Source organism: Phoxinus phoxinus (assembly GCF_949152265.1).
Source record: "Phoxinus phoxinus genome assembly, chromosome: 1".
Taxonomy (NCBI): Eukaryota; Metazoa; Chordata; class Actinopteri; order Cypriniformes; family Leuciscidae; genus Phoxinus; species Phoxinus phoxinus.
In genome coordinates this window covers 16,833,876-16,850,030 of record NC_136876.1, presented here as the reverse complement: position 1 = coordinate 16,850,030, position 16,155 = coordinate 16,833,876, and the positions used below count along the sequence as shown (strand labels likewise).

Here is a 16,155-nt window from a genome sequence, read left to right as displayed (position 1 = left end):
GTTATGTCTACCATGTTGATTACAGCAGTCTGTGATTCTACAGTTAATGATTATCAGCATTTTCAATATAATCCAATATAATTCTTAATAGTCGTTTTGATCAAAAGACTTTGAAAATAACTTATTTAGACACACTGACATCAATAATCAGCCTGTGAATCTCAACAATGGTGACAGTAATAAAGCATGTTGCAGTGCATTCTGGGTGCAACCAATCAAAACTTATTCATGACTCCCATCATGCATTGCGGTATGAATAAATTATGATCTGAATTTTTTTAGTAATTTCCTTTCCCTAATTGAATATTCTGTTTGTCACCATTGTTGAGATTCATACACTGATTATTGATGTCTGTGTGTGCCTAAAAGAAAGATTTAGTTTTATCAGAACAACTTTTTAAGAAATCCTTCAGATTATTTAGAAAATTCTGGTTCTTATTCTGTAGAATCACAGTGATGCTGTAATCATCAAAAGTACATTTAAGTCAGAGATTAGACTCTAAATGAGATCAGTGATTAGGCAAAACCAAGATTATGTCAAAACATAACCAGCACCACCTGATCAACTTTTCTCTTAATTCATCTGAGAGTTATAACTCAGATACAACAGCCAAATAAAATTTAAAGTTAGAGATTTAAGGGTCAAGAGCCCAACTAAAGCTCAAGAGATCAAACACTGATCACCATAACGGTGTCTTAAAAAAAAATTGTTCTGCTTGATAACATCAAGCTCTCAATCATGTCTTCAAAAATGATCAATCATCACTCAATGAATTAGCTCATTACCTTTAACACTCTTCAGTGTTAATTTAACACTCATATTTTAACACTTTAACACTCTTGAGTCTGGAGCCATATAAACTCCCAGGAGAGTTATTTTAACACTGGAGCTGCTGGATTATTTGTTTTGGTTGAATGTAAAAATCTTAATTTTAGGATAATTGAACTTAATTAACTTCATTGTTTTGGACAAAATTAAGACTGTTAACCTTATTCAACTAAACGACATTGGATTAACCTTATGTAATTAACTTAAGTTAATTAAAATAAATAATGTTACATAAATCCAATGTAACCTAGTTACGTGGGACCTGTTGACATAAAAAAGTTAATTAAAGCCAACTGTTTACATTAAAAAGTTAATTAAAGCCAACACAGCATTTTTTAGTGTGTACACACTAGGAAGGTTCATTTCTAAGTGTATTTGCATCAGCTTCCTCCTCCGTATCACAACCTGTAAGTGTTATTAATAATTGTTGCTTTTATGTTTTATGTAGCATGCTTAATTATTATTTTGTTTGTTGTGTAAGCACCGTTTAGCTTCTAGGTCTTCAATGGCAATTGTATTGAGATATGTGAAGTGTTTGTCGTTGTTTTCGGAGTTGTCTTAAAGAATAGAATAATACCTCGTAGTAACGTAACTGCATTTTTTTTTTTTTTGTAAAAACGTTATGTTTATGCATCGGGCTAATGCAAACAAAGACTGATTGTGCTTTTACAATATGAACTCTGGGCTATGCTCGCTAACATAACATTAAATTCTTTATCTTATTTTTAGTTTTTTACTACAAACTACAAAGCAGTGAACTATAATCATTATTATAACACGATTTAATTGATAAAAGCATAATTGTACTCCGTGTTAAACAATAAGTATTATCTATGTAAACACTGCTGGGTCATCTGACCAATCGCAGATTAGCGTCGCGCAAAGGAGGGGTTTGGAAAGATGAGTCGTTGAACGAATCATTTGGGAGTCGGTGAGCAAATCAGGTAAAAATAAATGCATATTATACGAAAACAAAAGTGTTTTTTGTCATTGCATGCATGTAAAACTGTTGTTGGGGACTCCCTAAACAACATTAGGAACATTTTAAATGTCATAATAGGTGCCCTTTAACACTTCTTCAGTGTTCATTTAACACTCTCTGAGTGTTACTGTGTTAACACTATTTTGCTGTGCAGGCTTGGGCACTCCACTGCAAATTCGGACTATTGTCCGGTTATTCTGCAAATGAGACAGCGGCGTTCTTGATCGCGTCACTCAGAATGCTCTGGCTACTCCGGTTATCTCTTTATGTATATTTTAGGCAACAATAAAACGAAATATGGTATAAAACAACACTCTGCCTCTTTTCATTTAAAAAAAAATCTTAAACACATTAAATGGCCACACAAATGTGGTTCAGGCAAGGTGTACATTGATTATCTTCACTGCATAACAACACGAAATAAAACGCAACCCTGCTTCTTTTTGCTTTCATTTTAAAAAATATTAAACATTATTGAACATTAAAACTGACATTTAAAAAACAGACGGGGTTGTGCCATTTTATTTTATTATACATGTACAGTGAAGAGAATGTATAATAAAATAAATATCAAAAATATTATATATATTTTAAAATATATAGCCTAAAATAAAATTACACAACCCTGACTCTTTTTGTTAAATGTCCGTTTTAATGCAAACATCAGAAGCACTAGCCGAGGAAAAGCTGGTCCAGTCGGGGTTATTGAGCGCTGAGCGCCCGGTGATCGCCTGGATCTCACAACTCCAAAAACGTCAGATACATTTTTAAAATAGGCGATATCTTTATAAATAAACCACAGATTTGAGCTTTAAACAACTACATTCTCGACTGAAACACTCTTAGAATTACATTTCGTGAGACGATAACAGTAGTATTTTGATATTACGCGGGTTTTCTCCTCTGCCATTGACGCTTGCTGGTGGGACGAGATGCATTCTGGGATACCTGTCTGTCTCAAGTCTGCACAAGTCACCTCTACATGCATCCTCGGTAAAAGGGGCGGATCAAGAACACATCCAGGGATTTGAACTGGACTTGGCTAGATGTGAACTTTTGAATTGGGACAGTACTTGGGCAGCGACTGATGACGTTTCACAAGTCCACAAGAACACAAGTACAGACAAGAACGTATATTGAGAAACGACCATATTCACCCAAACTAACCAGCTGTGACAATTAGCAACTGACTAGCATTGCAACACCCTAATAACCACCGAGAACACCATAACAACAATCTAGTATTGCACTAGAAACAAACCAGAACACCCTAGCAACCACCGATAATACTAGTCACCACCTGGCAATGCCCTATAGCAACTTCAAACCTTTTAAACTACTTCAGACTTTCTGTTCAGGTTTTCTCAAGCCAACTTCAAAGTTTGCTTACAAACTATTTAATCTAGTTTACAATTAATGCAGTATTTTTTAGTATTTTGTTCCAAAGTTACCATGATTCTTATAAAAATAAATCATTGTTTTCATTTGATCATTATCTGTAAAGCACTTTTCAATATTTTCAGCAGTGAAAGTGACTCTGGATGCTGATACGGCTCATCCACGTCTCATCGTGTCTCGTGATGGGAAACAAGTGGAATGTGGAAACGGACAGATCGCAGTGGATGAGGGAAAAGACAGGTTTGATTATTATCTTGGTGTTCTCGGGAAGGACGGATTCTCCGCACGGAGTTTTTACTTTGAGGTGCAGGTGAAGGGTCAAACTGAGTGGGATTTAGGAGTGGCCAGAGAATCTGTTAACAGGAAGAGCGGTCTGAGTCCTGATGTTGGATACTGGACTGTGAGACGGAGAGATAAGGAATATTTGGCTCTTGATTCTTCATATGTCTCTCTTTCTCTGAGAGAGGAGCCTCACAGGGTCGGTGTGTTTGTGGATTATGAGAAGGGTCTCGTCTCCTTTTATGATGTGGAGTCCATGTCTCTTATCTACACTTACACCGGTCAGTCTTTTAATAAAAAACTCTATCCATTTGTTTGTTTGGGGCATTTGAGGAATAATAACTCCACACCACTGATTATCTGTGATTAATAATGCCTTCAAGTGAATGAATTTACATGATCAAGTGAAATAAAAGGAAATACAATAAATTAAGTGTAACAGCCACAAATATGAACTATTATTCACAAATGTGGACACAGAAGTGTGTGTGAGGAGTTCATCTGATCACTGTTCCCCATCAGCACCTCCTCATCTCCACTAGATAGTGAATAAAGTCATGAAGTGCAGATCACAGTTCAGTTTCTCCCTCAATAGTGTTTGTTGATGAATGTCCAGATTGAGTAAAGCTGGAATCAAAGAACAAGATCAAATATGAGACATTTTCATTTGTGTAAAACATTTTGCTCACTACATCATTCCCACAATGCATTGTGTTATTCAGTGTTCATGACTTATATGTGGACAGCGTAAATAATTAGTGTCCAAACTTCTGTTTCTAACTCATTTTGGACACAGATGAATACATAAGTTTAAGTTTATTCATCTAGTCATATATATTCATAAGTACTCATATATATATATATTTTTTTTTATTCTGTTATTATTCTTTTCATTTGATTTTGTCAAGGAAATGTCAACACCCAAAAAGTAAATATTTTCATGTCTTTCCAGCCCTGTTTTTTATTGTTCTATCAAACTGAATATTGAGATGTTATTATCAGTGAGTCTTTGTGTTTCATGCAGTTGATTTTTACTGTCAAGCTCTTTGACAGTAAAAAATTATAACATAATTATGAGTTATGTTGCTTTTATATGAAAATAAATATAATGAACAAGACACCCAAAGTACTATTTATTTCCATTCGAAAGACGTGTTTATATATCCTTTTTACTTTTATTACAAACATATTTTTATATATCTTTTTTATTTATATGACGACAATCAAATAACCCATATAGAGAATATTTGGAAATATTCACACATAATTTATACACATAAAACATGATATCAGAGTTTTAAAATCAAACATTTTAAAAGAGAACAATACACCATGGCTGTTTAAACCATTGAGCATTAAGCTTTGACCACACTGTTAGCCCTTACTGTAGAAAAAGCCCAAATTCTTACAATATCATACCATTTTCCATTAAAACAGTAATATACACACTGTTAGACCTTACCGGGTTTTTTTACAGTAAAATACTGGCAACACTGTTGCCAGTAACTTACTGTTAATTGTACAGTTCTTTACTGTAATATACATATTATTACTGTAAAATGCACTAAATTAAAAATCGAGTTATAACAAATTTCACTTGCAGAAACCGACTGCCTTAAATTGACCAATTGTCATTTAAATGTATTAACTAAAATGTATAATGCATTAAATACACGAGCAAAGAGTTATTAGAAACCACCAAAAAACTTAAGTATAAAAATATTTCCACTGGACCAGCAACTACACAGTCACCTTCTGATAAATAAAGCAATATGCAGCGTATCATCAAAGTATCTATATCTTCTGCTGGAGTGAAGCACAGGCTCAACTCTTCAGCACAATGGTGACCCAAAAAACTAAATTTTACAGTAAACTACTGGCAACAGTGTTGCCAGTATAAACCTGTTATATAACTTACAGTTTATTACTGTTACAATACTTTTTGTGGGTGTGTCTTTTTATCTTACACTGTTAACCCTTTCAACCCCAAAGGAAAATCCACACTACAAAGAGTAAAAAGTAACATTGACAGTGTTGCAGTGAGATCATTAAGTGAATATGTAAGTGATTGTTGAGCATTAGTGATGAACACCTGCTGTTAACAAGCAGGATCACTGAAGGAAAGAGGAACACAAGAACAGAAAATAGAGAAACACAAGAACTACAACTGACTTCCTGCCATAACACATTATTACACATATTATTAACCAGTATGACTTTATTTCTGTCATCCATCTACAGAAGTAGTTATTGAGATGTTTAATTGAAAATGTTTGATTTGAAGTTACCATTATAGAGATCAGTGTTTGCTTTAGTTGGGTTGCTGATTCTAGAACATATATATATTTTATCTTGTGCTTGAACTGTGTTTTTGCAAGTCATAGTTGTGCACACACATAGTTTGTGAATGATAGTGGTTATATTCACTATGATGACAAAATCATCATATAGCCTGTTCAATCACAAAGAATTTGATTCTCACTCATTCAGGTTTTTAATTCTGAATCAAAAGTGTTACATTATCACCACTGAAAATCACAGCAACAAAGACTATTTTTTTAACACATGCATAACCAAAAATAACAGGGCTACACAGAGATATCACAAATAAGAACATGCATCTCAACAATGGCAATTAAATTATTATTCATGCTGCAGTGCATGCTGGGAGTTTTATACTATCCTGGAACCCAGCATGCATTGCGACATGAAACTTTTTATCATCACCATTGTTGAGATTCATACGCGGATTGTTGATGTCTGTGTGCCTGAGTCAAGCAGGAGTTTATACAATTTTAATGCACTGCATGATTTCAATATTCTTCAGAAGACCTGATTACAGAAGTATGACCGGATGCCATGCTGTAGATTATCATATATATGGTTTTATGCACATAAACTCATAGCTTACATACAAAAAAAACAACCGAAACTCACTCATGGATGATTATGACATCATCACAAAACCAAAAACACCTGATACACTACCTCTTGACTTTTTCTTGCCGTAATAAATGTGCTTTATAAACTCACTGTTACAGCAGCCACAGAGAAAAAGGTAGAAGAAATGTTTCAACAAGAAACAAATTTAAGAGAAACAAGAGACCAACTAAAGTAAATACTGATCTCCATCATGGTCATCAAACTTTATTATGAACTAAATCCCTGTTCATTCTCAACAATAACTTTTGTACATGTATGAAATAAATAATGTTAAACTGGTTTCACACTCAGTGTGGCTGGAAGTCAGTTGTAGTTCTTGTGTTTCTCTTTTTTCTGTTCTTGTTTCTCTGTCCTTCAGTGATTCTGTTTATCAGGTGTTCATCAGTGTCTCAATTCACTCACTTCTTTTCATTCAAGTGGACTATATTAGTGAACTAGTGTAGGGAATAGTGAATGAGGGTATAGGGTGTGATTGGGAACACAGCCTCTGAGTGTCGACTTTGAGCGCTGTTAATTCACAGTATATTCCTGTAGGTATATTCCTGTATATTACTGTTTTAATGGAAAATGGTATGATATTGTAATAATTTGGTCTTTTTCTACAGTAAGGGCTAACAGTGCAGGAATATACCTACACTGTTAGCCCTTACTGTAGAAAAAGACCAAATTATTACAATATCATTCCATTTTCCATTAAAACAGTAATATACAGGAATATACAGGAATATACTGTGAAGTAACAGCGCTCAAAGTCGACACTCAGAGGCTGTGTTCCCAATCACACCCTATACCCTCATTCACTATTCCCTACATTAGTTCAATAATATAGTCCACTTGAATGAAAAGAAGTGAGTGAATTGAGACACTGATGAACACCTGATAAGCAGAATCACTGAAGGACAGAGAAACAAGAACAGAAAAAAGAGAAACACAAGAACTACAACTGACTTCCAGCCACACTGAGTGTGAAACCAGTTTAACATTATTTATTTCAAGTTCTTGTTGAGAATGAACAGGGATTTAGTTAATAATAAAGTTTGTTGTCACCATGATGGAGATCCGTATTTGCTTTAGTTGGTCTCTTGTACCTTAACTCAAAGACTTCATTCATTCATCTCTATCTGGCTGCTGTAACAGTGAGTGTATAAAGCACATTTATTACAGCAAGAAAAGTCAAAGGGAAGTTAATCAGGAGTTTTTGGTTTAGTGATTTCAAAATCATACATGATTTATTACTTTTTAATATATGTGAGCTGTGAATTTCTGGTTTAATACCATATATCTGATAATCTACAACATGAAATACAGCAATATTTCTGAAATCAGGTCAACTGAAAAATTTTGAAATCATATAGTGCATTAAAATTGTATTAACTCCTGCTTGACTCTGACACACAGACATCAACAATCATCATATGAATCTCAACAATGGTGATGATCAAAAGTTTCATGTCGCAATGCATACTGGGTACCAGGATAGTATAAAACTCCCAGCATGCTCTGCTGCATGAATAATAATTAAAAATATATGTATTCCTACCATTGTTGAGATGCATGTTCTAATTTGTGATATTTCTGTGTTTCTACAAGACATTGTAGCTCTTTTATTTTTGGTTATGCATGTGTTACAAATAAATTAGTCATTGTTGCTGTTGTTTCACAGTGGTGGTAACGTAACACTTTTGATTGAGAATTAAACTCTGAATGAGTGAGAACTAACTTCTTAGTGAATGCACAGGCTATTTAATGATTTTGTCGTGATAGTGAATATAACCACAATCATTCACAAACTGTGTGTGTGCACAACTGTGACTTGCAAAAACACAGCTCAAACAGCAAGAGAAAAACTAATGTGTTGACATCAGCAACCCAACTGAAGCAAACACTGATCTCTATAATGGTAACTTCAAATCAAACATTTTCAATTAAACATCTCAATAACTACTTCTGTAGATGGATGACAGAAATAAAGTCAAACTGGTTAATAATACGTGTAATAATGTGTTATGGCTGGAAGTCAGTTGTAGTTCTTGTGTTTCTCTATTTTCTGTTCTTGTGTTCCTCTTTCCTTCAGTGATTCTGCTTGTTAACAGCAGGTGTTCATCACTAATGCTCAACAATCACTTACATATTAATTTAATGATCTTAATTATCTCACTGCAACACTGCGTTAATGTTACTTTTTACTCTTTGTAGTGCGGATGTTCCTGTGGGGTTGAAAGGGTTAACAGTGTAAGATAAAAAGACACACCCACAAAATGTATTTAAACAGTAATAAACTGTAAGTTATAAAACAGGTTTATACTGGCAACACTGTTGCCAGTAGTTTACTGTAAAATTTTGTTTTTTGGGTCACCATTGTGCTGAAAAGTAGAGCCTGTGCTTCAGTCCAGCAGAAGATCTAGAAACATTGCTTATACGCTGCATGTTGCTTTATTTGACAGAATGTAATTGCTGGTTCAGTGGAAATCTTTTTATGTACTTAAGTTTTTTAATGGTTTCTAATGGAAGTTCTTAACTCTTTTCTCACATTATTAATGAATTCCACATTTTAGTTAATACATTTAAATGACAGTTGGTCAATTTAAGACAGTCGGTTTCTGCAAGTGAAATTAGTTTAATTTAGTGCATTTTACAGTAACAAACTGTATATTACAGTAAAATACTGTAGATTACAGTAAAGAACTGTACAATTAACAGTAAATTACTGGCAACAGTATACTTAATGTAAAACTGCAAACACGTAATGTGTAATTGTGAATGAATTGAAAACATGACATTAACTAAAATATTTGCAGTTCACACTTAGCGAACAGTAGCACACATATATGTGCTAAAGTATTTAGCAACGACATTGTTACTGCATCAGCAACTACACAATTACTGCTTTTAAATAAAGCAACCGGCAGCATAGCATAAGTGTTTCTCGGCTCATCTTTGACTAAAGCACAGGCTCTACTCTCCAGCACAATGGTGACCCACAAAACTCATTAATTAAACTAACAGATCTCTCCTGTATCATCTTGTGCAAAACACATGAAACACTTCAGTTTAATATTTACTCTCTTTATCAGTTATTGACTTCGCATAACTTTTTTCTATGAACTTTTTCTAATATTTCAGTGAAATTAACTTATTTTGTTTAGTAAATCTGACTGTTAAATTTTACAGTATGTTACTGTTTTTCCTTGATTTTACGGTAATCTACTGGCAGCTGGGTTGCCAGTAAAATGCTGTTTTTCTACAGTTTTATGCCGTAAAATTAATTTACAGTTGATTACCGTTAAATTACACTTCACTCTGTTTTTTTTATATTTGACACATTTAACCCTTTAAACCCCACTGCAAAATCTTCCGTTTTAAATGAACACTTGTGTGTCCACACTACAGAGTGTTGGAGTAACACTGAAGCAGTGTTGAAGTTAATTATATAATTCAGTGATTAATTAACTGATGATTGAGCATTAGTGATGAACACCTGATGTTAACAAGCAGAATCACTGAAGGACAGAGGAACAACAATAAAAAAGCGAAACACAAGAACTACAACTTACTTCAGCCACAGAAGACATGAAATCTCTGAAGATCTTAGCAGAGAAGGATTAAACAACTAAAAAAAATAGCATTACCAGATTCACTTATTATCAGTGTTGTGGGTAACGCGTTATAAAGTAACGCGTTAGAGTACTCTAATTACCTTTTTCTTGAAATGTGTAACTTAACGCGTTAGTTTTGTGCGTTAAGTAATCAGTAACTTCGTTATTTTTTTTAAAAAGTAATCGGTAACACTTTACAATAAGGTTCATTAGTTAACATTAGTTAACTACATTAGTTAACGTTAACTAATAATGAACTGCACTTATACAGCATTTATTCATCTTTGTTAATGTTAACTTCAACATTTACTAATACTTTATTAACCTGTTAGCCTTCAGCGCCACTTTTGAAAAATCCCCAGAAATAGCATACCCAACCTAAAAAAGATTCAATTAATTGACCCTTTGTCCTAAAAGCTCAAGTACGGTCTCATTTGAAAGCTGACACCTGGCACTTTATTGGAAATGTAGAATGAATTATTGTCATAATGAAAAAAAAATTATGAATAGCTTCAAAGTTGTGTAAGTTATTAGAAATTTATTTTTATGAAACATCTTCATGAAAATTAAATTGAAGTTGGCCCGTCAGCACTCTAGAAATGCACTCCAGCTAAAGACACATGTCTGACCATGTTATATTTAAAATTTGAAGGTGATAAGTCTAAAACTCTGTATTTTGTTAAATGTTTTTCAAGATCATCTCAAATGACTTTATTTTGAATTGACTCTAAAATGCAAACTTGTGTTTATTGTCATCTATTAGCATCTATTCAGTCTATTGTCTCTATTGTTTTGTGGTGCAAACGAGCCCCATTCAGTGTCACTCTCTCCTGCACACATTTACACCTTTCCAGCCGGCTTATGGCCATAAATATTATTTTCCTTTGTCTCCATTATAATCGCTAACGACTGGCTAATCACGGTGTTTCACCCCCTAATTTCTTTCATAATCTTCACTTCACATTTGAAACTGTATCAAATGCCTTTCTTAAATAAAGAAATATTTCAGTAAGCATTCCGATTTAGAAAAAAAATCATAAAAAATAACAGCTAGATGGCAGGTGCAACTAGAGAGCTAGCTAGCATGTTAGCTTAGCACACCATCAATACACGACAATTTATGAGATTAAAACCCTTTTTGTGCTCCAAACTTACTTTATAGTGCAAGTCGAGTGTTTTAAATAATCTTCTATGAGCTTATTTGGCTTCAGAAAAGAAAATCAGACAGAAAATATATGATTTGATATTATTCTGCACTATTGTAAAGTCTATACCGATTAGCATTACATTATACATATAATCTATTATTATAAAAATACCTGACATGGCTCGAAGAACACAGGTAAATCAAATATCATTGCAATCATGTTTATTGTCTTCAAAACATCTTTATCTGCATGTTATAGCGATCTCTGAAAGCTAACGTTAGCTGTGTTTATGTCAGTGACGTCCTGGAAGGTCACAGGTTATTTCTTCTTCGTGAGCTTTCATATTTGGAAAAAACTGTGCAAATGGCGCCCTCAGCCTGCTGTATGGATTGAAAACACAGTACATCAGAGTATCCAGCGCTCTTTATGTATACATCGACGCATTTGGATATAAATTCAATAAATATTATTCCTGTCTATAGAAATATGATGTAAACCTATGATAATATATCAATATTTCTCCAAATCTGCACATTTTTGAGCCAAAAGCCCTGAGGAACGTTGTTTTGTCACGCGTTCTCAAGACAACAGCACCGGAGTTTTTTTCTGAATGGAGCAGCTGACGCTCATAATTCATATTAAAGGTATCGACTCATTTTTTCATTACATAAATCCTGACACAAATTAAGACATAACTGTCACTATAAATTTCTCAGAATACAATAGTGGTCAAATACTGAAACGTGAGACTTATATATTTTTAATGATGTATAGTTTGTCAAGGTAATAACATTAAATCTGATAGTAACTTTGAACTATTTTAAAAAAAAAACGCTTCAGAGCGTCCTCGCTCTGGTGAAGGTTAACAGGTTAAAATCCTGTTAACATGAGTTAATGCACTGTGAACAAACATGAACAAACAATGAACAGCTTTATTCATATTAACTAACATGAACAAAGATTCATAAATACTGTAACAAATGTATTGTTCATGTTAGTTAATACATTAAATAATGTTTAATTAATGAACCTTATTGTAAAGTGTTACCAAGTAATCCGTTATTTTAAGGAAAGGAAAATCCCGAATAAAAAAATTTCCCCAGGATCAAGACAGTGTTTCTGCGCTTCAATACCCTCCAGCTTCATTAAAGGGGTCATGACATGAGAAACCAAATTTGCCTTGATCTTTTGGTATATAAGAGGTCTTTGTACCATTAAAACGTCCTGCAAGTTTCATAGCTTAAGACGTCCTCCCCATTATAAACGAATCATTTATTTAATCAAGCTCTAAATACAGCTCGTTCTGGATCCATGGTAAGAAGTGACGTCACGGTACGAAGTGACGTACCAGCGTTTGCATAATGACCGCCTCCGGCACAAGACAACTACGCTTAAAGCGCAAGGCAACTACGCTCATTTCGTATCTTTGTCGCGCCCGCGCGCTGCGCGCCTCACAAGTGTTCAGTCGACGGACAGCGAGTGGGTCTGTGTACAGGGAAATTACGATGCCACGCAGATGTGCTGTTCCTGGCTGTGGACAAACAACATCTTTGAATACGCTGCGAAAGATCCAGACGTCAGGGGAAAATGGATGCACTTTATTTTTTTGCGGACGTCCCAGTCACGGCAGTGTTAGTTTAAGCTGTCAAGTTTAACTGTTGCTCAAAGATAAGTCCGTGCCGACTATTCTGGGCTCAACAACGACGACGCAAACTGTAAGTAATGTGTTTAAAACTTTAAACTACTTTTTAAATACGCTGAATCCGCACAGGTTCTGGCTGGGGGCGTTAATAATTGATGCATAGGCACTGACGTTAGCCAATCATAACAGTGGGCGTTAACACTGAACTCTTAAAGGGGAAACACCCCCAAAACAGACTGTTTGAATCAGAGGATGAGAAACAGGGTGGGAAAAGGTCATAAATCACTACATTTTAAAAGTTTTTTGTAAAAAAAAACTATAGTAATACTATAATTGCACCTAAGGGAACATAATAATAAAATAAAAAAACCCATGTCATGACCCCTTTAAGGCACACGCGCGCAGTCTCTTGCTCTCTCTCTCTCCCGCTCTGCCATGCACGCGCTGCGTGGTTTGGAGCACAGTCTCTGTCTCGCGGGCGCGCTCGCTCTAGATTCCAGGAGATTTTAACTAATTCGCGGGCATCAGTGAGCCGCTATCAATATGCGGGAGACTCCCGGAACTTCCGATAGACTTGGGATGTCTGCATTTCTATACTGAAATAATATCGCCATTATAATTATCTATTTTTTTATTTAAATAATAGCCCATCCGCGCATCTCTACTACCCGGGCTGGGAAGGTGTGAATTTTGATTAATATGTTCTGTGATAATAAATAAATAAAACGCTATGTGGAATAGCCTATGACTGTCTTTCCTGTTATTGTTATCCTGCAGTGTTAATTTAGTCGGATGACTGACGTTATTCATTGCCAGGAGTCACGACTTTTATAGGTGCATTTAAAGGGGGCCGTGTCTGTCAATTAAGCTGCAGCATGTGTGAGGCGCTGCAAACGGCTTTTAATTTTTGGTAACGCATGAGTACTCTAACGCGTTACTTTTATGAATAGATAACGCAGTAACGTAACTGATTACTTTTAATTGATGGTAACGTTGTAACCTAATTAACTACTTTCCAAAGTAACTATACCCAACACTGCTTATTATTAACCAGATTGACTTAATTCATTTTTTCATACGTCTACTGAAATTCCTATTGAGAATTAACAGAGGTTTAGATGTTGTTTTGTTTCATTTGACATTACCATTATGGGGATCAGTGTTTGCTTTAGTTTGGCTCCTGACCCTTGACTTTAACATTAGTTTTTATTTGGCTGCTTTAACGGTGTGTTTATAAGACACATTTGTTGTGATTCAACCAGCTTCCCACTGAAAGCTTACATCCCGGGGAAGAGAAAACACAACTGCATAAGGATAAGAGAAAATGCCTCTTCTGGAATCTACTTGCTGCAGTAACTGCCACAGACTTTTACAAAGGATTGCAGTTCTTGAAACAAAGTTATTTGCGGGACCACCAAACCAGACGGAACACACAACAGAGCTCCGTCATGGACGCCCTCAGCATACAGCAGGTGAGTCTCGTGAATCTAGTGCTCCTCAACAGGCCATACTGAGTGTAGATCGACTTACAAATCGATGGCACAATCAGGGAGCGAGACCCAAAGGCACTCGAGACATCAGATTGTCACGAGTATCTCATATTGCCGCAGTAGCATCCTCTACCCCAGACATGGCTCTGACAAGGATTGCAAACACTGGTCTCCTACCACCGCCACTCCTACATCTTGAGAACAGATTTGAAGTATTAATGAATGTAAATGAGGAATACCCAAACGTGATGAATGTGATCGAACACAGACTGAATAAGCCAGTAGCTAACACTGATGCTAACTTGCGTTCAAGGTCGAGCAGACAGCGGCACTCAGCTCAGAGCGCAGCCGAGCACGCGACTCTGATAGTGGGTGACTCCATTATCAGAAACATTAGTAGCAGGAATACAACTACGTGCTGCCTTCCACAAGCAACAACTTCTGATGTAAACAGGGAACTTGAGGACATTCTGATGAAACATAAGACTGCAAATCGACTTATCATTCATGTGGGGAAAAATGATATTCATAAAGAGCAGTCAGAACTCCTCAAGAAGAATTTCAATGAACTTTTTGAAACACTTAAAAGACTGAAAGTACAAACATTCATCAGCGGACCACTCCCAGCAAGAGGAACAAACAGGTTTTCACGGTTGCTTGGGCTTAATACATGGCTCCAAAAAACCTGCAATATAAAAGGAGTGAACTTCATTGACAACTTCAATCTTTTCTGGAGTCAGAGGCAACTGTTCCAACAGGACAGAAAGCACCCAAACAAACTTGGTTCAAGACTGCTAAAGGACAATATCTACTTCTCCCTCAATCATCCTTCTGCAGTGTGTGCCAATCCACTCAACCTGAATGGCACACACACACCTGGACACAGTATGAATGACCACAGGACTTCACTCCAGCACCTGAATGGACATGTAGTTGACACGTCACACAAGGACAATGATAACACCACTCAGCCACAACAACTTCTGCTCATGGCTGAGCCCTGCCCACAGAGCTCACCACAGACGGTGACATACTAGAACTGCTCCAAGATTCAGCACCCAAGGACGAATTCCTGGAAAACAGCCAGGGAAACCAGGTCAGCATATTACAGCCTCCGATAACACCAGAGCAACAGCCCCTCTCACCAGACACGCTATCTCTATCTCCACCATCTCCACTTCTGGGCTTCTCAGAGAAAAGGGAAAAACTGGTGTATGCTGGAACCAAACTATCCCACTCTTTTGCAAGCCCCCAGATATCAACCAAAAAACGGCAGGCCCCACATCCAGCAAAGCCTGCGGGCCCCGCTCGCCCTCCCCCTCCTCCTGCGAGAGTTCTTCGGGCTCTGCCACAACGACAGGGCTCACACCCTCCTCCTTTTGCTCGAGGTGAACCAAAAACAACTAATTCCAGCTCTCATTGAAATGTGCCGGGTCCCCGCTATGATAACAGTAACTTTCTCAAATGTTTACAGAACAAGCGGGAACCCTGTGTGCCTGTATCTTTCTCTATTGCTGTTCGATTACATGATAGAAAGTCTAAGCAGTGTTTCCGCTACATTCATTCAGCCGTGGTGGGCCGCCACACCAAAAATCCTCCCGCCACGGCTGCAGCTTCTCAGTGAGGTCCGTCCGATATTGTGCATACTATTTATTGTGTTATTGTTAAGCCCCACTAAAGGCATAAAAAACATTGTAAAGCACCATAAAGTTTTCGTGCACTATATTCCAAGACTTCTAAAGTCATTCGATAGCATAATGTGAGGTAAAAAATAATATTGAAGTCGTTAAGTTAAAGTTAATGAAAACTCATCTCTCCTCAGTCATTCTCCATTCAGAACTCAAACAG

At 36.1% G+C, this 16,155-nt stretch overlaps 1 protein-coding gene across 4 annotated transcripts in view; it reads left to right on the top strand.

The window, feature by feature from the left end:
* Positions 1-16,155, top strand: part of LOC307008913 (butyrophilin subfamily 1 member A1-like) — a 250,491-nt gene that overhangs the window by 13,544 nt on the left and 220,792 nt on the right. For 2 of the 4 annotated variants that reach the window (XM_079632207.1, XM_079632212.1), the window contains one exon: positions 3,335-4,597. The exons of the other annotated variants lie outside the window; for them this stretch is intronic. In XM_079632207.1, the coding sequence (XP_079488333.1) occupies positions 3,335-3,858 (524 nt within the window). In that variant the 3' untranslated portion in view covers positions 3,859-4,597. Of the gene's footprint in view, positions 1-3,334; positions 4,598-16,155 lie in introns of those variants that run through there. 4 annotated transcript variants of the gene reach the window in all.